This window comes from Lampetra fluviatilis, chromosome 27, assembly GCF_964198595.1.
Source record: "Lampetra fluviatilis chromosome 27, kcLamFluv1.1, whole genome shotgun sequence".
NCBI lineage: Eukaryota > Metazoa > Chordata > Hyperoartia > Petromyzontiformes > Petromyzontidae > Lampetra > Lampetra fluviatilis.
In genome coordinates, this window is record NC_136301.1 from 5343061 (window position 1) to 5363926 (window position 20866).

At 50.8% G+C, this 20866-nt stretch overlaps 1 protein-coding gene across 2 annotated transcripts in view; it reads right to left on the bottom strand.

Annotated features, from left to right (window-relative positions):
* Nucleotides 1-1434: 1434 nt before the first annotated feature.
* Nucleotides 1435-20866, bottom strand: part of LOC144942534 (complexin-1-like) — an 84086-nt gene continuing 64654 nt past the window's right edge. Inside the window, exons 3-5 of one of the 2 annotated variants that reach the window (XM_078869395.1) lie at nucleotides 16997-17175; nucleotides 14757-14917; nucleotides 1435-2023 (exon numbers count right to left, since the gene is read on the bottom strand). In XM_078869395.1, the coding sequence (XP_078725521.1) occupies nucleotides 1927-2023; nucleotides 14757-14917; nucleotides 16997-17175 (437 nt within the window). In that variant the 3' untranslated portion in view covers nucleotides 1435-1926. Of the gene's footprint in view, nucleotides 2024-14659; nucleotides 14918-16996; nucleotides 17176-20866 lie in introns of those variants that run through there. The other variant, XM_078869394.1, reaches the window with a different exon arrangement.

Genomic DNA, 20866 nt, shown 5'->3' on the forward strand with positions numbered 1-20866 from the left:
TAAGCACCTAAGGCGGCACATTTCCAGTAGTATCGATTTATTTATACGGCCAATGAGATTTACTTGTTCGATAAGCCCGCTCATTTCAAGTGCTTCCAACAAAATTTGCTTCCTATCGGCCACGTGAAGGAATTGAAACAGCCGAAGTGACCCCACGTCACGTGGTACCAACAAGTGGCTCGCGGATTGATGCCGTGCGCGTGCATGTGCAGATATTATACGCGGGGAGCGGTGGCACAATGGTTAGCACACTGGGTTCGATTCCCGCTCACGGCCAACACTCCGGTGACGATTTATCTGAACCGGTCCTGGGCCTCCCCGAGATCGACTCAGTCTTAAATGAGTACCTGGTTGCGGGGCGTCGTAAACATCGCCACTGGGGAGACAAAGGCGGCCGGGCGTGGTGTTGGCCGTCCATTCTCATCGAACTCCTTGCCGGCTTTCATCGGTGCTACTTTGAAAGCCCCGAAATTCTCTTAAGGCTTTAATAGAATAATAAAAATAAAACATATTTTTTTTTTCTACGTGACTTTACCGAAAGAACCAAGAAGATGAATCCCTGCAGTCACGAAAGCTTTAAATCGAAATTTCTTAAGACTCTTTTGTGTAGTAGTCGTAGTTGTAGTAGTAATATTTATCAACATAGTTCGAATTGCCACCTTAATTGTGTGGCTTTAACAATGGGCGGGAGGCGATGGCGCAGCGGGTTCACGGCGCAGCACCGTGAACCCGACGGCCCGAGTTCAACTCCTGGCCACTGCTGACATCAGCCGTGCGAGTGGTGTCCGAACGGGTGCCTGCATTCCTCTTCTCTTGTGGAGTTCGATAGAAACAACAACCCCCCCCCTCCCGACACGGTGCGTAGTGGCCTTTTATAAAACGGTGGATTTACAACGGGAGCTGAAATCTACTATGAATTATATTACTCTTTGGTTCTTTCGGTAAAGTCACGTAGGTATAAAATATTGCTTGTGTTGCAATCGAAACGTCGTGATTTAATTGATATATTTTTCATGATTTTTATTTAATTCTTTTTTCACCTACGTGACTTTACCGAAAGAACCAAAAAGTATGGATTCCTGCAGTCACGAAAGCTTCATATCAAGATATGACTATTATTGTTGCTGTTGTTACATTAATAACGCACGATAATAAAGTGGTGGTGCCGCTTTTATCGCTGCTGCGTTATGAACGCGGCCACCTGAGTTCGATTCCCCGGCCACAGCTATCGTGTGTGGCGAGCGGCAAACAACCATCACGACCAACAGGGCCTCTGTCGCGCCAGTTGATTAACAAAGGCTGGTGAATTATTTGGAGTGACAATTTGCGTATGTGTGCATATCGCGTGGGGAGTTAATGCGCTCTGTCGCGAAGGGAATCATTACATCTTCTTCGTTCTTTCGGTAAAGTCACGTAGAAGGGAAATAATAAAATAAGAAAAAAGAAAACATAATAAAATAATATTATATAATTATATTATGTTATTATATTATTTTATTATATTATGCATTTTATGTAATTATCTTTTATTATTTATTCTTTTATCATTTCCCTTCTACGTGACTTTACCGAAAGAACCAAGAAAATGAATCCCTGCAGTCACGAAAGCTTTAAATCGGAATCATTACAGTTTTAAAATGTAGAATTTTCGTGTTTTTGTTATTTAAAATGTTTGGACCGTCACGGCATTAGACAGGCCTTCATCCAGCAGTGGATTGACAAAGAGGCCGTGCATGATGACGCGGCGGCGATGACGTCGATGATGTTGATGGTGATGATGTTGATGGTGTTGATGATTATGATGATGAACGGAGCGACACGCAACACTTCTGCGGACACCCTGTGCAATGTGCATCATGCAAGAATCACATCGTGCGCCGTTGGCATGCAGTGCGGTTGCGTGCGCCGTATCATCTCCAACTCTCTCTACGAATACTTTTTAACGTAAGCACTGCCACTCCCTTTTGCCTGATGGATCCCTCCTCCACCCAACTTGGAACCTCTCTGCGCCTTCTGTTCGTCTCTGCAATCATATACAACGACAACAACAACGACAACAACAGGAACAACAAAAGGGGGTACAAAATAAAGAGAAGGAAAAAAAATATGAACAAAAAGTTACCGAAGTGAGTGGGAGAAAAACTCGCGAAACGCACAGTGTCATCGCTTTTCCATGCCTCGCCGCATTTGCCAAACCACCCCCTTCTCTTAACCCCCTCCTCCTGCCTCCCCACCGCGCCTTTAGCCATCTCATCTCGATTTAAAGCTTTCGTGACTGCAGGGATTCATCTTCTGGGTTCTTTCGGTAAAGTCACGTAGAAGGGAAGTAATAAAAAAATAAAAATAAAACATAATAAAATAATTCTCACGACGTTTCGGCCACAACGCATGCAGCCGTCCTCAGGTGAAGACCAGGTCTGTCAGACGCTGTCTCCCCGACAGACCTGTTCTTCACCTGAGGACGGCTGCTTGCGTTGTGGCCGAAACGTCGTGAGAATTATTTTATTATGTTTTATTTTTATTATTTTATTACTTCCCTTCTACGTGACTTTACCGAAAGAACCCAGAAGACAATCTCATCTCGCAAACGGAGAATCAACCTACGGCCCAGAACCTCGGTTTAAGCTAAGCAAGGGTTTTTGTTGTTGAGCGCGCATCGCACAGCGCTCGGATGGGCGGGTTTGGACCCGCCGCTCACGAAGCAAGCGGGGCGCGACTCGCCTCCCTCTTAATCGGGCACCGTGGGAGCTTCCTAGCTCGTCAGATTCCTCCGGAGATAACTGAACACGCGGGCTCTGGATCGCCGCGAAAATGTCGTGGATGGAAGAGAAACAAAAAAAGATCCCCTTCCCCTGTGCGCGCCTACGAGATTGGCCGCGAGAAGGCAGTTCGAGTGCAATACTCTGATAGTGCGCTGTTTATTTTAAGTTGTACGCCTTTTGGCGTCATCTGGTCCAACACCAATGGAGACTAGGCTCTAAGAAAAGCTGTCCTCGGGTGTGGACCAATCAACTTCAAGGACAGTGCATATCATCATCATCATCAGAGTTGTTTCTTTTCGTTTGCATTTTGACTGCTTGTGTTGTGGTTATTGCAAACATGATGCCTTGTATAAAGGTGTCAGTTTTTGTACCAGTTGAAAGGGTAAAAACCTATTACTATATTTTGCCACTGGTAAAGGAGGTCTCATAGTGTAATCGCCATCTGTTTACATCTGTACGGGGATAGAGGGTTGCCCCCTCCCCCTCCCCCTCACACTTGCCTCGCGCCGTGTGCATTTGGGGTTTTCTCCGGGTGCTCAGCTTTCCTCTACGCGTGTATAATAATACTATTATTATACACGCGTGTATATTATTATACGCGTGTATAATATTATTATTATTATTATACGCGTGTATAATAATAATAATAAACACTCATCATCATGAATTGGCTGATGCCTTCTTAACACAGAGGTCAATTCGCTGACCTCTGAGATCCGGGTTTCGGCTGCCTGGCCTTCAACCGGCTTCTCAAGTGGAGGCAGTGGTCTCAACTCGGTCACCCAATGGGTTGCACAACACTAACCATCGTCGTCCGCTGTTTATTGACCCCAACAATTCCAGCTCTGCGAATTCTAAACAAACAAAAAGATCTTGGTTCTTTCCGTAAAGTCACGTAGAATGGAAATAATAAAATAATAAAATAAAACATCATACAATAATTCTCACGACGTTTCGGCCACAACGCAAGCAGCCATCCTCCGGTGAAGACTATATCTGTCGAGGAGACAGCGTCTTCACCTGAGGACGGCTGCTTGCGTTGTGGCCGAAACGTCGTGAGAATTATTTTATTATGTTTTATTTTTATTATTTAATTACTTCCCTTCTACGTGACTTTACCGAAAGAACCAATAAGATGAATCCCTGCAGTCACGAAAGCTTTAAATCGAAATCTTCTTGGTTCTTTCGGTAAAGTCACGTAGAATGGAAATAATAAAATAATAAAAATAAAACATAATAAAATTATTCTCACGACGTTTCGGCCACAACGCAAGCAGCCGTCCTCAGGTGTAGAACAGGTCTGTCGAGAAGACAGAGTCAGACCTGTTCTCCACCTGAGGACGGCTGCTTGCGTTGTGGCCGAAACGTCGTGAGAATTGTATTTTATTATGTTTTATTTTTATCCTTTTATTATTTCCATTCTACGTGACTTTACCGAAAGAACCAAGAAGATGAATCCCTGCAGTCACGAAAGTTTTAAATCTAAAAACAAAAAGATCTATCGGTTTGACTGCCATGCATGTGGGATAGTGCTTGCTGCCTTTCTATAGGTGCGCGTGGATCAGCGGTTAACTTGCAGAAATCTATAATAGAAGTGGGTTTTTTTTAATAGTTGGATCGTGCAAATATAAATGTGTCGTGAAACCCGCCTCCACCCGACACGGCCAATTGGTAAGGTTTGTCACGTAAACAGAGTTACTCGTTCAGCACACCGGTGTGTTGGAGAGTAAACCCACAACAACGTTTTCAATTCGTTTACAATTCAAGTACCGTGACGTTTCGCCCGTAATTACAACAACCAGCATCATCAGGCGACAGTCAGAATTGTGGCGAAATCCTCCTCCTGTTTCGGTCTTGAAGGGATCTCAGACGTAGCTCTGTCGTATCCCTCGTTATTCAACGAACTTGCTATCCGCGATTTATATGCAAATACATCAACATAGCCTTCACAGGCGTTTGCAGAAAGTGCTATTAGCGAGTAGCACCTAATGAAGGCCAACACGGCACACCAGGGGGTGGGGGGCCAGCACCACGCCCGGCCGCTTTAGTCTTCCCAGTGGCGATGTTTACACATCGAACCATGTACCCATTTGAGGCTGAGTCGACGTAGGGGACGCCCAGCACCAGTGTTGGCCATGAGCGGGAATCGAACTCGGGTCGCTATATAAATACCCGTACGTTATTCCCTCGTTATTCACGAACTTGCCATCCGCGATTTTGGCTATCCGCGAATCGCATCGGGAACTCTACACGGCTGCGTCGAGAGAGAGAGAGAGAGAGAAATAAAGTGATGAGGTAAAGGGACGAGAGAGAATGCAATTCGAGAAATTGATGAGATAATTTCCATGCATTTTATCGCTTATTCGTGTATGTGTTTAAGACAAATCGTGAACAAAAAAGGTTTCCGTAGGCCAATGTCATTATCCTCGGAATTGGCTTTTTACGAGCATCTCCGGAACGCATCTCTCGCGAACTCCGAGGGAATGCTGAATACATCTGCTCTCAGAGTTAACAGAGGGAAAAGACGCGACTACGATGGTTTCGAGAACGAAACTCCGCGGAATTGGCTTTTTACGAGCATCTCCGGAACGCATCTCTCGCGAACAGCGAGGGAATGTTGTATAAATCTGCTCTCAGAGTTAACAGAGAGAAGAGACGCGACTACGATCGTTTCGAGAACGAAACTCAACGAGAGCGAGCGGTGGTGACGGCTCCGACACTTGACCCAGCCGGGAGGGTGATCCACAATCCCCACCACCACCACGACCCCTCCCCAGCTCGGCTCGTCGAGGCTGCAGGAGGTTCGTCGTTTGTTCGTGAGGAGCGGAGCGAGGAGTGACGAGGCCGTTAGAGACGGAGCGTGCAAACGACGACGGGACGGAGGATCGGTCGCGGCTGCTGGTAATCGGTGGAGAGGAGAGAGAGCATGTGTATGTGCGTGCGTGTGTTTGTCTGTATGAATATTTAAAAGATCTGGACAAAGTCCCATCGGTGAGCTCCTGCGGCATGCAAGGCTGCGTTGGCTGGGCCATGTAGTCCGCATTCCCAGCCACCACATACCTAAACAGCTTTTGTTCGGCCGGATAGAGGGGGCTAAATGGGCGCGGCACGAGCTAGAGAAGAGATGGGGTGATGTGGTACAAGAGGATGTGGAGCTGAGTGGACTTGCCAATGACTGGTACCAGCGGTGTCAAGATCGGCCTCTGTGGCTGAGGCTCGTGAAGGACGCTACTGGGCAGTTGGAGGCAGTCGCCCTCCAACAACAACGGAAGGCAGAGGAGCGACGCTCACAACAACGAGCGGAACGTCGGGTGGATAAAGCACAGCAAGTTGGCACAGTAGGGGGCACAGGTGGTCCATCGACCAGTCATCTCATTCAGTCAACCCATGGCACCTAAGTCTGTTCCGTGACCTCCTTCCTGTGGGCGTTCGACACTTCACGTGGCCTTAACGTGCACATAGCCTGGCACAGGCGCCGTGGTGATGTCACCACCGCTTAGTCGCGAATGGCGGTTGTTGTTGTGTCTGCGTGTTATTTTGGTTGGGGAGCGGTGGTGTAGCGGTTAGCTCGCTGCGCTACGAACCCGGAGACCCGAGTTCGATTCCCGCTCCCGGCCAACACCCGTGACGATGATCTGAACCGGTCCTGGGCCTCCTCCCCTAGGTCGACTCAGCCTCAAACGAGTACCTTGTGTGGTGTGTAAACATCGCCAATGGGGAGACAAAGGCGGTCGGCTGTGGTGTTGGCCACCCACAGCCTCGTGTACCGTTCTGGCCTTCATAGGTGTTCCCCAACAGCACTTGCCCAAACAGTCTGCTAAGGCTATACGGGGGATCTTGGTCTTTGTTATTTCGGAGCGTTCGTCCGTGTTAAAAATCAACCCGCCAAAACCCACTCTCGTTTTTCACACCTTCGCTGGCAGGAGACACGTGCCTACCGTGTACTCCGCATGACATGATGCACTCTGCACCCCCCCCCCCGTGTTTTTAAGCGAAAGTATGGCGTGCGTCTTATAATGTGTGCGTGTGTCTGATCAGACGGGGAGCGGTGGCGCAGCGGTTAGCGCTACGCTGCGCTAAGAGCCCGGCGACCCGAGTTTGATTCGCGCTCACGGCCACAAACACCGGTGACGATTACATGAACCGGTCCTGGGCCTCGCCTAGGTCGACTCAGCCTCAAATGAATACCTGGTGCGGTGTTTGAACATCGCCACGAGGGAGACAAAAGCGGTCGGGCGTCGTGCTTTGCCACCCACCCCCTCGTGTGCCGTTCTGGCCTTCATAGATGCTACTCGCTAACAGCACTTGCCCCAACAGTCTGTTGAGGCTACAAGGGGGATCTTTGACTAGTTGGGGAGCGGTGGTGCAGCCGTATGCGAGCTCCGCTACGAATTCGATTCCCACTCGCGGCCAATATCGGTGACGACTATCTGAAACCGGTGTTAGGCCTCCCCTAGGTCGACTCAGCCTCAAATGAGTACACTGGAGTGGAATCAAGGCGACCGCGCTGTGTTGCTGGCCCCCCACCACCCCCTTCGCGTGCCGTGCCGGCCTTCATGAGGTGCCACTCGCTAGCAGCGTTGTACACCGAGCATATCAGTCCTACGTTCCGTAGCGTCTTATAATCTGGGGGATACGGTACGTGGGGTCAAGCTGTGAGTTTTGGACGATTCTCAGAGCTGGAATTTAGCCAACATAAGTGACAGATCACATTTAATGGTGTTTGTGCGTGTGCGTGTGTGCACAGTAGGGGGCACAGATGGTGCATCGGCCGGTCATCTCAAGTCAGTCGACACATGGCACCTGCTGGGTCTGTCCCGTGACCTCCTGCCAGCGGGCGTTCGACACTTCACGTGGCGATTTAAAGCTTTCGTGACTGCAGGGATTCATCTTCTTGGTTCTTTCGGTAAAGTCACGTAGAAGGAAAGTAATAAAATAATAAAAAATAAAACATAATAAAAGAATTCTCACGACGTTTCTGCCACAACGCAAGCAGGTCTGTCTCCCCGACAGACCTGGTCTTCACCTGAGGACGTCGTGAGAATTATTTTATTATGTTTTATTTTTATTATTTTATTACTTCCCTTCTACGTGACTTTACCGAAAGAACCAAGAAGATGACTTAACGTGGCCTTAACACGTGCACAGAGCCTGGCACAAGCGCCGTGGTTACGTCACCGTCACCTCGTCGCGAATGGCGGTTGTTGTTGTAGTACTTCAATCACTGGTTGACGCGAATGAGACCATCAATCCGCCATATTCGAGCGAGTCTACGTTTAGCGCGCCCCACGAATGCAAATGGCCCAACGGAATCGCCTCGTTCGTCAATAACAAATCGTGGACTTCAAAGGGAAAATTTGCGGAACGGGCAGGTGATGTCTACTGATACGTGGCCCTGCCCGAGATCCCCATAATAGTCACGCTCCAGGCAAGATCTGAACCCGTGCCTTAGGCCAGTGTTGTTATTTTGAACCTCTACATACTGAATTTAACATTTTATTTTAGCAGGCAAGGCCCACTGAGCTACGTTGTTTTTTTTTCAGAAGCGACCACACACAATAGCTCGACGAATTGGCTTATCACGTGGGCATTTTTTTTTGCAGCCAAACACTCAAAACGCGTGTTTTTTCATCGTGTTGATTCTAACCACGGGGTCGGAGGGGATGGGTGTGGGGACGGTGGGTAGGGAAACTGCAGGATCCTGGAGAAAATTCCACGCGAACCCTAAAAATAAAGCAGCAGGCGTCAGGGTCGGGATCGAACTCACGACCCTCCTGCATATCAGCCGAGGTGGTTAACATCAATGGCCGCACACCTGGCTGCCACATTCACAGCTGCTGCTGTTGCCATTGGCACCATCGCAACAAAGGCTTGGCGAACGACAGTGGCCGTAAGTCGCACAGCTGCCCGCTCGGTATTGCTTTCGCGTCCGTTGAACCCGAAATGAAGCCAGCCCTGCTTCCGTCCCTCTCTGAGTGCGCAAATGCCGTTTTGTTCGTCTAACGTGAGCAGCGGTAGTGCAGTGGTTAGAACCCGGCGACCCCGAGATCGACTGAATCGGACCCAGAATTAAACGAGAACCTGGTACAGTGTTTAAACAACGGCACTCGTGTACCGTGTAGGGCTTAGTAGGTGCAACTCACCTCGCTGCACCCCCCCCCCTACCACCACCACCACACATTCTGTTGAGGGCTATACGGGGGACCTTTGTCTTTGTCTCCCGAATCCCGATTGATTTTCTATTCTGTATTGGCCATGTAACGGGCGACGCGTTCAAAATGTGCAACGTCTCGCAAGAACAATTCTTCACGAGTTTCCAAGCATGGGCGTGTTGTTATAATAATTATATATATATTTTACAAATATAACGGAGAGGTTTTTTTCCAAATATTTTTTTTAAAACACAGATCATTGGTCCCAAAACCAGCGACGTATTTACTTGCCTTTTGGCTTTTTTATATATAAGAATGGTAAATATCCAACTTCTAGCACCGAGCCCAGAGAGAGAAATAAATAAATCATTCGTCCAGGCACTACAATGACTCAAGACGGAACTAATTCCTGATTTTCTTCGCGAGCACAAAAAGACTCAAAATTATCGCCTCCGTCGAAAATTCACTCCTCGCCAGGCCATCGAACACGAGTCCCCCAACTCGTTCCATCAATTGGCGCATTCAGTTATTCGAGATTCGAACGCTGAGCCCATACTGAACAGAAGCTGGATCGCGTGGACAAAACCCCGTACAACACAATACGGGGGGAGAAAAAAACTGGTCAACAATACCAAACGTGACGGTAACACACGCAAAAAAATAAAAAGACAACAGATATACGTTGATTTTTACAGAATCGAGTTCGCGAACCCAGAATTCTGAGGTTCCATCAACTCAATCGCCGGGGGGAACCTGAAGCTGTTCGTTCACCTTTGCCCACACTGCCAAAAGTGTGCGCATTACCAACAAACTCTGCTAAAACCATTCCCGGCGTCGGGGCCGTCAATAAATGACGTCACGCGATTTCGGACGATTTTTAACCCCCCCCCCCCTTCGTCACACGGCGTCACAAAAAGTCAGACCCCCCCCCCTCAAATATGATGTCACAAAGCTCTGCCCCCCCCGCCCCCCCAAAAAATAAAACACGCTTCAAATCGCTTTAAACTATTGTCATTGTAGTGCGTATTTAATGTGGCGCTGCACTCTGATGTTGTAAGAGAAAACATTTATTAAAACGTCTATTTAATTAAGTAGAACGTGTTGTCTATATTTATTTAAAGTTGCGCATTTTGATGTGATGTCACATTTCTCAACCCCCCCTCCCCCCCATCGTCACACATCGTCACAAACGTCTGAACCCCCCCCCCCACCAGGTGCGTTACGTCATTTATGGACGGCCCCTTAGTACCAAGAAGCACTCAAAACTCGTCGCAATCACACACCCCCCACCGCCCACCCCCCTCCCAAAATCCAAAGTTAAAAATACCCAAAACATCACCCCCAATGTGTTGGAGCAAATGGAAAGCGGCTTGTGTGGACGGTGGCTCCGAGCGAGCCTGCCGTGTCGAGTGCGATGGTGGCACGTGGCACCGCGACGTGGGACACGCGGCAGGGCGGCGACGCATCCCACGTGGGCGATGACGCGTCCCACGTGGGCGGAGGCCGGGCGACGGTTGGGATCGCAGCCCGCATGGAGCGCAAGGACGCAGCGCGAGCAGCAACAACAAAAATACCCCCCCGAACTCCCCCCCCCCCAAACTCCCCCCACCCTCAACTCCCCCACCGCTCAACTCTCCCCCCCCTACTCCCCCCCCCCACAACTCCCCCACCCGCCGGAACTCCTCCCCCAACTCCAACCCCCCCAACCCCCCCAACTCCCCCACCCCTCAACTCCCCCAACACCCAAACTCCCCCCCCCCCAACTCCCCCACCCGCCCGAACTCCCCCCCAACCTCCCCACCCCCCCAACTCTCCCCCCAACTCCCCCCCCCCAACTCCCCCCCCCCCAACTCCCCCCCCCCCCAATTTCCCCACCAACTCCTTCATCCACCCCCAATATCCCCCCCCCTCAACTCCCCCACCCCCCCCCCAACTGCCCCCCCCCAACTCCCAACTACCCCACCCCTCCAATTCCCCCACCCCCCAAACTCCCCCCCCCCTCAACTCCCCCAAATGATAGTCCAACGAAGTGACGGCTTATCGCGTGGAAGTGTACAGCAGGCCACAGACTCTGAGCGCGCGGTGACGATGTTCATTCTCGATGTGGAGGAGAAAACCCAGAGGGACCCGGAGAAAAATCCACGCGACCACGTGGAGATAGAGAGACAGGGTGACGCGCAGACTCCACATACACAGCAGGCGTCAGGGTCCGGATCGAGCCCACGACCTCCTGTATACCAGGCGAGGGAGTTAACATCTCCCAGCCACCGCGGCCACCCCATTGAATGATGGTCACAGCGCATCCATCCAACTCAGAAAGTTCGCGGTGACCGGAGCGCCTTCGCAGCGGCGGCATGTGCGACGCCTGCCTCGAATTTCTTCCGCGCACCGCGACATCGCAGAGGTCGCCAACAGGGGTTTGATTCCTTACCCGTACCCGTACCCGGCCGCACCAGGGTCGCAAACGGGTATCGAGTACCTGATTGCGACCTCTGGGATGAAGCCACGTTGCAGGCGCGGGTGGGTTGATTCTAGGAACTTGAATTGTGAGAAGAGGCAAGACGTTTGGAAATGAGTGACAACAAACGGTTACTCACCAGTGACTCACGGTCTACCCGTACCCGTACCCGGCCGCACCAGGGTCGCAAACGGGTACGCGTACCCGGCCGGGTACGGGTAGCCGGGTATCGGGTAGGGTACAGGTATCGGGTACCCGGTTGCGACCTCTGCGACATCGCCAGCCGCGCTCTCGATCGGAGGCTGCGCGCGGGGGGAAGGCCAACCAACTGGCGTCACGGCACGAGACGGATCCGTCCGTCCGGGGGTTGTCTAGGAGCGGTGCTTCGAAGAGGCAGTGAGCCGCGGAAGGGGATATCGCGGAAGCACTTCTGACATCAAGTGGCCGCCTATCCACAGCAGAGGTGGGGGGGGGCAGCACCCTTCCGGCTGCCCGGCCACGTGGTTGCGATGTTCGTCGCGTGCCATTCAGAGAGACATTTCTCATTTCGCAGGGCTGGAATTTTAGCCGAATTAAGTGCGGAATTAAAACGTCACGTGAGGGGGTTGTTGTTGTTGTTTTTGTGTGCAGTCATTGGTGACCACACTGAGATGACCAGCTGACTACACGACAGCTGACAATCCGATTAACACCCAGAATCTCGGCGGTGCCAGCTCTCCCCCCCCACCCCCCGAGACTCTCAAACGTCAACACGACCTTCCTACATCGTAGTGTAAGTATAGACGCAATGGATGGAGATAAGCTGGCGAGGCAGGTGATAGACATTGTTGAAGCAGCGCTTTCCACACGAGACATCGCGCCCGCCGAGGATCAAGCCCTGTCGAACGCCTTCTCTCTATCTCGTGTCTAGAGCGGATGCCGAAAGCTTTTCCTCGGTAGCAACTATCTATCGCATTTACTGGGGTCCTCGTGTTATCCACCAAGTCCCTATCCGATTGGTTGGCTATGTACGGTGAGAAAGAAGTTCAACATACGTACGCACGTACACACCAGGACCGTGATATTCTCAGTGCATCGGTAATTGGCTCAGAATTGTTAGTAAACTCCATCAGAATCAGAACCGTTATTTAGACTTGGAGGAATCCGATGAGCTATGAAGCTCATTTTTCACATTTGTCCAAACTCTGGACATTGGCCATTTTCACCCGATACAAAAACATCAATCACCACAACTGTGCCCTGGAGATCTCCCTCTCAACGCACAGACCTTTACGCGACCTGACGCTCATCGACTAACGGCGCTGAGCGCATTTACGAACGCCGGGTGGACGGAAAAGCGGCGAGGGGGGGATTTAAGAAACTTGCCGTGCCGGGAAATCGAATACGACCGGCGACCTCTGGATTGGAAGTCAGAGGCGCTCACCACTGCACCGTGCAGTCATCCCCGTGTCGTGTAGTACATTTGTTCCACGTCATAACTGCTCAGCTTCAATCGCGATTACGTTAAAATTCTTTCCTGTGTCTGCGTTCCGATATTTCAAACAAGATTTCACCTCGATTCGTGACTTAGCTCGCCTAGATCTAAAAAAAAAACAACGCAAAGCTTTCCCATTGCTCTCTTAACCGTTTGCTGAATGTGCGTCGTAAATTGAACGCGTGATCGTGAACGGCATCTAATGAGGTCAAAAGTCCCACGAAATGAATGCCACGAGTTCAAGGCGGTCATGTGATCCGTAGCCAAGAGCTGATTGGAGGCAATCATGGCAACGACACGCCAAGGTTGAGTTGTCAGGAATCGTGAAGACGTGACATGAACTGGAATTGAAAACATTTTCGATTGGCAATTGCTGGTAAATACCCACCCCTCCCTCCCCCCAGAATGATCACCTTACAGTGCACCGAGTTCTTAAGGCATAGGCGTAGAAAGTCAGTGCCAGTGTGTTATTGTGAGCGTCCACCACATCAATCACCGTCAAAAAATGTGGAAACTCTGAGTTTCGGCCAATTCAGCAGCAGCAGCAGCAGCAGAAAAAGAAAAATGTTATTGGCGTTCGGGTCGGTGGTGGTGGTGGAGGGGGTGGAGAGGGGGCCTACGATTAATGAAGCTGAAGCCGAACGGAGATTTGTTTTCGTTGTTTTACACTCGAGCACAAAGAGTCACGGGTGGTGGCGTGGAGGCTGGAGATGAGGCGACGTCACAAAGCCGTGGCCCTCATTGAATTCCTGTCGCCCCTGGCAACCGCAGCGCACGTGCGGTGACGTTCAACCGCCGGTCGTTTCCGTTTCCTCAGCTCGCCATTTATTTTTTGGTAATTTTTTTGTTCCCCCCCCCCTCTCCTAATTAAAACATTTTATTTGTATTTTACTAGGTAAGGCCCACTGAGTTATACAGCTCTTTTTCAGAAGCGACCTGGCCACAATTAATAGCTCAACGTGGAAATTTATAGCAGCCAAAGACTCTAAACGCTCGTTTCTAAATGTGGAGGGAAACATTCGGAGGATCCGGAAGGAAAAAAAACACAATCCACGTGATCACGGGGAGAGCGAGATAGAACACGCAAAACTCAAAATATACAGGCGTTGTGTGGGGGTGTCGGGATCGCGAACCCACGACCTCCTGCCGACCAGGCGAGGTAGTTAACATCTCCGAAGCCACCGCGATTACCGCGCCGTGCTGCCGGCGTTGGTGTCATGGGACGAGGCTTCCGTTCGTGCGCGGCCCATCGCGCTCACGGAGAGAGGACCCCGTCGCGTGACCTCCGCTCCACGCACAGCGGAGGGTGGCAGCGAGGCCCCTCCCGGCCGCCGCGCCGACACGAGAGAAAGTCTCGTCGCGTGACAGTCAAAACCGATCGTTCATAATCAATGTTTTTGGGTTTAGATCGCGTTATTTAAACCCAAAAACGTTGATAATGAATAATATTGGTCGCGAAAGCCTACGTGTTAAAAAACCGATCGTCTCGATTCTCACCGACGGGGAATTTTGTTTTGTTTTGTTTTGGCCAAATTGATCGCCAGGAACAAACGTAATGCGACGGGGCTTGTTTTGTTTGCTGTTTGTTTGTTTGTTGTGCAGTCATTGGTGACCGGGTTGACACACATTCCATGTTTACCTCTTTATCGCAAACCCCCAACCACCACACCGCCCACACCGCCCCCAAACCACAATCAAACGCCTCCCCGCCAACTCGAAAACCTGCAATTCACCTGCCGGTCAGCTGCCAAAAAAAAATTTGACGCTGACCGCGCCGTTTAACCCGCCCCCCCCCCCCCCGCTGCCACTTGGCTCATTTACGGAAAAACTCCTGGATGGGCCCTGGGAGGTACTTGAGGAAGGCTTCGAAGAGGCTTTCCTCAGGGCCCTCGTCGGAAGCGTCCCCGCACCCGGGAGGGATGGCCCGCTTGGGGCGGGTGAGGCTGCCCTCGGATCCGGCCACACCGCCGGAAACGCCGCCACCGCCGCCGCCGCCGCCGCCCCCGCTGCACGCGGCCTCCATCGCCGCTTTGGCCTCCGCCTCCCGCTCCTCGCGCCGCTTGAGGCCGTACTGCGCACGGCAACGGGCCGGTGGGACGGGAGGGACGGGAGGGAGGGGAGGGAGGGCACAACAACGGACACCAGCGCTGACAGGGTCCATTTTTTACACTCGCACATCCGAGTCGTGCTGGCACGGGACCAGCACAGCACGTGTGGTTTTTTTTCCACTGGCATTCAGCCCAGCCGAGCCGAGCCCCATGTTGGGGCTGTCGCGGTTAGCGCTCTGCTGCGTTACGAACCCGGCGACACGAGTTTGATTCGCGCTCACGGCCACAAACACCGGTGACGATTACACGAACCGGTCCTGGGCCTCCTCCCCTAGGTCGACTCAGCGTAAAATGAGTACCTGGATGCGGTGTGTAAACATCGCGACTCGGGAGACAAAGGCGGTCGGCCGTGGTGCTGGCCACCCCCCCCCCCCCTTCGTGCGCCGTTCTGGCCTTAATAGGTGCTCGCTAACAGCACTTGCCCCAACAGTATTTCAAGGCTATGCGGGGGGTCTTTGTCTTTGTGTGTGCGAATGTGTGTGTGGTCTCCTCGCACAAGAAATCAGACACTCACATCCAAATGTGTCTACGGCCCTTTCAAAGTGCATATTACCCTTTGGGAAATGATCACATATATGTGTTTAATCACTGTGTAACAAAAAAAAACATTTTGTTCCTGGGTAGTAAGTGTTATTTTATAATTGCTTATGCCTCAAAAGTATAGAAAATGGCTATTATACACTTACTACCCAGGAACAAAAATCGTGTTGCATAGTGTATCATTATTACGTTCCATGTTTCGTCAATCGATTATTGGTTAAGGTTTCCCCGTGCCGTGTTGGTCATTAGGTTTGTTTGACCATAAGGTAGAACCCCTGTTAACGACCGGGCCTGTTAACGACTAATCGCTTAACGAAAGGCCTCCATAGAGCCCAATGTATAGTGTATAGTGTAGTGTATAGTGTAGTGTATAGTAGTGTATAGTAGTGTATAGTGTAGTGTATAGTAGTGTATAGTGTATAGTAGTGTATAGTAGTGTAGTGTATAGTAGTGTAGTGTATAGTGTATTGTATAGTAGTGTATAGTAGTGTAGTGTATAGTGTATAGTAGTGTAGTGTATAGTGTAGTGTATAGTAGTGTAGTGTATAGTAGTGTAGTGTATAGTGTAGTGTATCGTAGTGTAGTGTATAGTCTAGTGTATAGTAGTGTAGTGGATAGTGTATAGTAGTGTAGTATATAGTGTAGTGTATAGTAGTGTAGTGTATAGTAGTGTATAATGTAGTGTATAGTAGTGTAGTGTATAGTATAGTGTATAGAAGTGTAGGCCCTCCATAGAGCCCAATGTTGTGCACTTACCGACCAATCCCTGTTAACGATTGGCTTGCGACGAACACGCGACCATCAATTTCGGCCAATCGGCGAGCTCCAAAGTGTTCTGACTAGGCCTCGGCCAATCAGCGACGTCCATTCATGACCGTTGGGGCATTGTTTGCAATAGGTTATCTGATGCGTTTTGAAGTTGAAACATCTCTTGAATTCTTGGTGCATTTTGACTTTAAACTTTAATTAAATCAATAATCACGGCTCCCAAAGTGCTCGTGAATAAAGACAAGAAGGTGAGGAAGACAATTAGTGTTTTAACCAAGAAATAAATAATTGATAAACATGAAAGAGGTGTAAATATAGGTGCGCTGAGTAAGTGAATATGGCCTGCCCTTGCTTAACGACCAAATCACTTAATGACCGGTTTCGTGGAACCAATTACCGTCGTTAAGAGGGGTTCTACTGTAGTTCACAGCGCTGGTCGATTCTATGCCCCCCCCACACGCCACCAGCCTATTAAAATTGGACAAATCACACCCTGACTAAAACCATCGGGAACCATTCTCGAGCGTGCACGCAGGCCCCAACTTCCAAAAGCGTGTTTTTGTATTGTTTGTTGTTGTTGTTGGAACATTCTGACCTCGTGACCCCGGACAGGACACCTGTGCAAAAAGAGATCTATAAGCTCATCGGATTCCTTCCGCAGTCAAGACTCTGATCTTCTGAAGGGTGGCTGGGCCTCCCTCACCACACCCCCCCCCTCCCCCGTGTCCTCTCACCTTGTCCCGCACGTTCTGCCGCACGCGCTCCCGCTCCGCCTCCATCTTGGCATGCTTCTGCTTGCGCTCCTCCTCCTGCTGCCGCAGCGCCTCCCTCCGATCCTCCTCCTTCTTCTGCGCTTCGGGGTCCTTCTCCGCCTGGTCTCCTCCCAGCATCTTCCCCACGTCCTTCGTGGCGCCTGCACCGCACCGGACCGCACCGCGCCATACCACACCGCACCGCATCACACCGCACCGCATCACACCGCACCACACATCACCACACCGCACCGCATCACACCGCACCGCATCACACCGCACCACACATCACCACACCGCACCGCATCACACCGCACCGCACATCACCACACCGCATCGCATCACACCGCACCGCCGCAAAAAGGGACGACGGTGTTCGTGGCCCGTACGATATACACCGTCGATGAGTCGGCTGCGTACGGCCTGGAAAAATTTCAACGTCCTTACGTGCACGCACTATTTATTTATTTATTTCAGAAACCTGTCCCACCGTTTCCCAGTTGAGAAACAACTGCGCAAGTTTCTCAAATCCCTCCTCGGCCTCTCTCTCTCTCTTTCCAAAGTTCGGCAATCGGCAGGATCGCGTGTGGTGGGGTAAAGTGTGGGCACTCCCAAACTCTTCCTAGACGTCTGGTCAGCGTGGAACGAGTAAGAGGACAATGAACGCTTCAGAGATGCCTCTCCTTGGAGGATCCTTCCGATAGCAGTGGCGAGATGTTGACTACCTCACCTGGTATACAGGAGGATTGTGGGTTCGATCCCGACCACGACGCCTGCTGCTGTATATTTGGAGGTTGCGTGTTTCTCTCTCTCTCTCTCCCGTGGTCGCTTGGATTTTTCTCCGGGTCCTCCGGTTTTTCCCTCCACATTTAGAATCAACATCACGCGTTTAGAGAATTTGGCTGCTATAATTTTGCACGTGATAAGCCACTTCGTTGAGCTGTCATTTGTGGCCTGGTCGCTTCTGAAAAAGAGCTATGCAGCTCAGTGGGCCTTACCTGGTAAAATGAAATAGTTAAGCAAACAATTTCAGAGCTGCACCTTTATCTATTATGATTTTACACCGGCTTGCATCATTCACCGGTGTGAATCATTCACTCGCTTCAATCAATCACTGGATTCAATCATTCACTGCCTTGCATCATGCACCGGCTTGAATCATTCATCGGCTTGCATCATTCGCATGCTTACACAATCCATTGACTTTAATCATTCACTGGCTTAAATCAATCACTGGCTTAAATTATTTACTGGCTTGAATCATTCACCGGCTTGCATCATTTTCCGACTTGCACCATTCACCGACATCGAATCATTCGCCGGCTTGCTAACAACAAAGCGTCGCTCTGCACACACAAAACCTCCCGTTGTTCATCATTTTCCCAGGACGCAATCTTAACTCGCTTCGCCGCGGTGTGAGATGAGCTAACGAGCTGTTGTGAACGACGCGTCTCGGGTCTTGTTTGGTGGCCGCTCATTCGGGGGGGGGGGGGTGCCGTTAACGACCCAGCGCGACTGATGGAACTCGCCGCTGCAGACACTAATACGCAGATGTCCCAGGAATCGCGCGCTCTGCATTCAAACTACAAATCGCTCAATTAAAAAGCGTCGGCGCTGCCACGTGAGTTTTGCCGTTCGGGAGCCTCATGCACATTGACAGTTCATTTATTTAGAAACTGAATTTTTTTTTGGGGGGGGACATTAATTTGTAGTAATTTCACCCGTACCTCCGATGTAGCACTGTTGGATAGGTACGTGCGGTGCGAAAAGAAGTTCAACGTACACACGTCACCGTTTCATCAGGCGATTAGCAGAACTGTGAAAATCTCCTTTGAAGGCGCGAGGCTGCAGGAGACGTTCACAAAGCTGGCAACCGGCAAGTGACGGGTCGTACGTAAGCCGCTTGTTAAATGTGAGTGAATCGCTGTCCAGCACACCGGGGGTGCTGAAGCGTTCACGATGGGCGTGTTCGTTCACGCGACGACTCTAAGACGTTCAACGTCAATGGGTCCTTACTCGCGTAGAGACCGGGAATGAGAGATACACAACTTTCGCGACTAAGGGATCAACGGGACTGACCTGGCCATTATGAACTCCCCCTAAAAGGGTGGAGAAAGACACCCAGCCCTTGTTTCGTACCGTCACTCAAAGACTTTCCGAGGTTACACAAGCGTCGTGACGTTCCCCGTTTTCATCGTCGTCGCTCGGGTGTTGGCTAGAAGCTCACTCGCCACCTCGATGCGATTGACTCTGTCGGGTGGTGGAGGGTGATTGCTTCGCACATTGACGTGATCCACCACGCTGCGATATATCCCGGATAGAAACTCATTTTGTGCGAATCATAACATTGGTTGTGAAAGGCTCCGTATTGAAAGGATAATCCGTGGCGGCGCCTCGCGTGACTCATCTGCCAGTTGTGGCGGATGAGTAATATCACGGGAATTATTATTACGAGAGAAGATAAAAAAAAGCCGTGCCCTCGCGAATGAGATTATTAACCCGCGCTTATCCTTGCGGACGGATATTTTACAATAGCTCTTTTCGGATGAAGGCATGCCCACACTGTGTCCGAGATGGGCGTTTGACCATACTTCACCACCACGGTCAGTCTAGGTTAGAGGTTGGTAAACGGGTGAATGGAGGCGGAGTGGGGAGGGGGGGCGATTAGGGGGCGTTGTATGTGTGTTGAACTTCTTCCGCACCGTACGTAGCCAACCGCGCTAATCGGAGGCGCGGGTGAAGGACAACAAACTGAACACGAAAAGCAGTTCTAACGAAGTGAGTCTCCAATCTAGATTATGTAAAAGTGCATAGCTCCAGTGGCTTCCTAATATCGGAAGGAGGAGCGTTCCAGACGGCCGCGGAAACGCATCTGAAAGCGCCGCGCGATGCGGTGACCACCGTCTTTGTCCGACGGGCTAACCAAACGCCCCTGCTGCTGCGAGTTGGTACTGTTGATTTGTGGCAAGCACTTTGTGTGTAGTGAGCAGAGGTCGCAACCGGGTACCCGATACCCGTACCCTACCCGATACCCGGCTACCCGTACCCGGCCGGGTACGGGTACCCGTTGGCGACCCTGGTGCGGCCGGGTACGGGTAGGCCGTGAGTCACTGGTGAGTAACCGTTTGTCACTCATTTCCCAACGTCTTGTCTCTTCTCACAATTCAAGTTCCTAGAATCAACCCACCCGCGCCTGCAACATGGCTTCATCCCAGAGGTCGCAATCGGGTACCTGATACCCGTACCCTACCCGTACCCGGCCGGGTACGGGTAGGGTACGGGTACGGCCGGGTACGGGTACCCGTTTGCGACCCTGGTGCGGCCGGGTACGGGTACGGCATCAAAACCCGTTTGCGACCTCTGGTAGTGAGTGCGACCTCCTGGCAACGTGCTCGTTTTGGCAGCCGGAAGACCAACCAACGCAGCTGGGCGAGCGCCGGATGGACGTGGTCGTTGCTGTTTGAGGGGGTGCAGACCTCTGCTAAACCACTGCCCCCACCGGAGCCGAGAAAAGAAGCCCCTCTGGACATAATTTATAGTCTTCTTGGTTCTTTCAGTAAAGTCACGTAGAAGGGAAATAATAAAATAATAAAATTACTACATAATTAAATAATTCTGCTTGCGTTGTGGCCGAAACCTCGTGAGAAATATTTTATTATTTGTATTATTTTATTACTTCCCTTCTACGTGACTTTACCGAAAGAACCAAGAAGATGAATTCCTGCAGTCACGAAAGCTTTAAATCGAAATATAATGTATCGTGTTTTATACCACGGAGGAACTCTGCGCTGAAGTGAAATTATTGGCCTGCTCGCGCAACAATGGGGGGGGGGTGGAGAGGCCTTCTTGGTG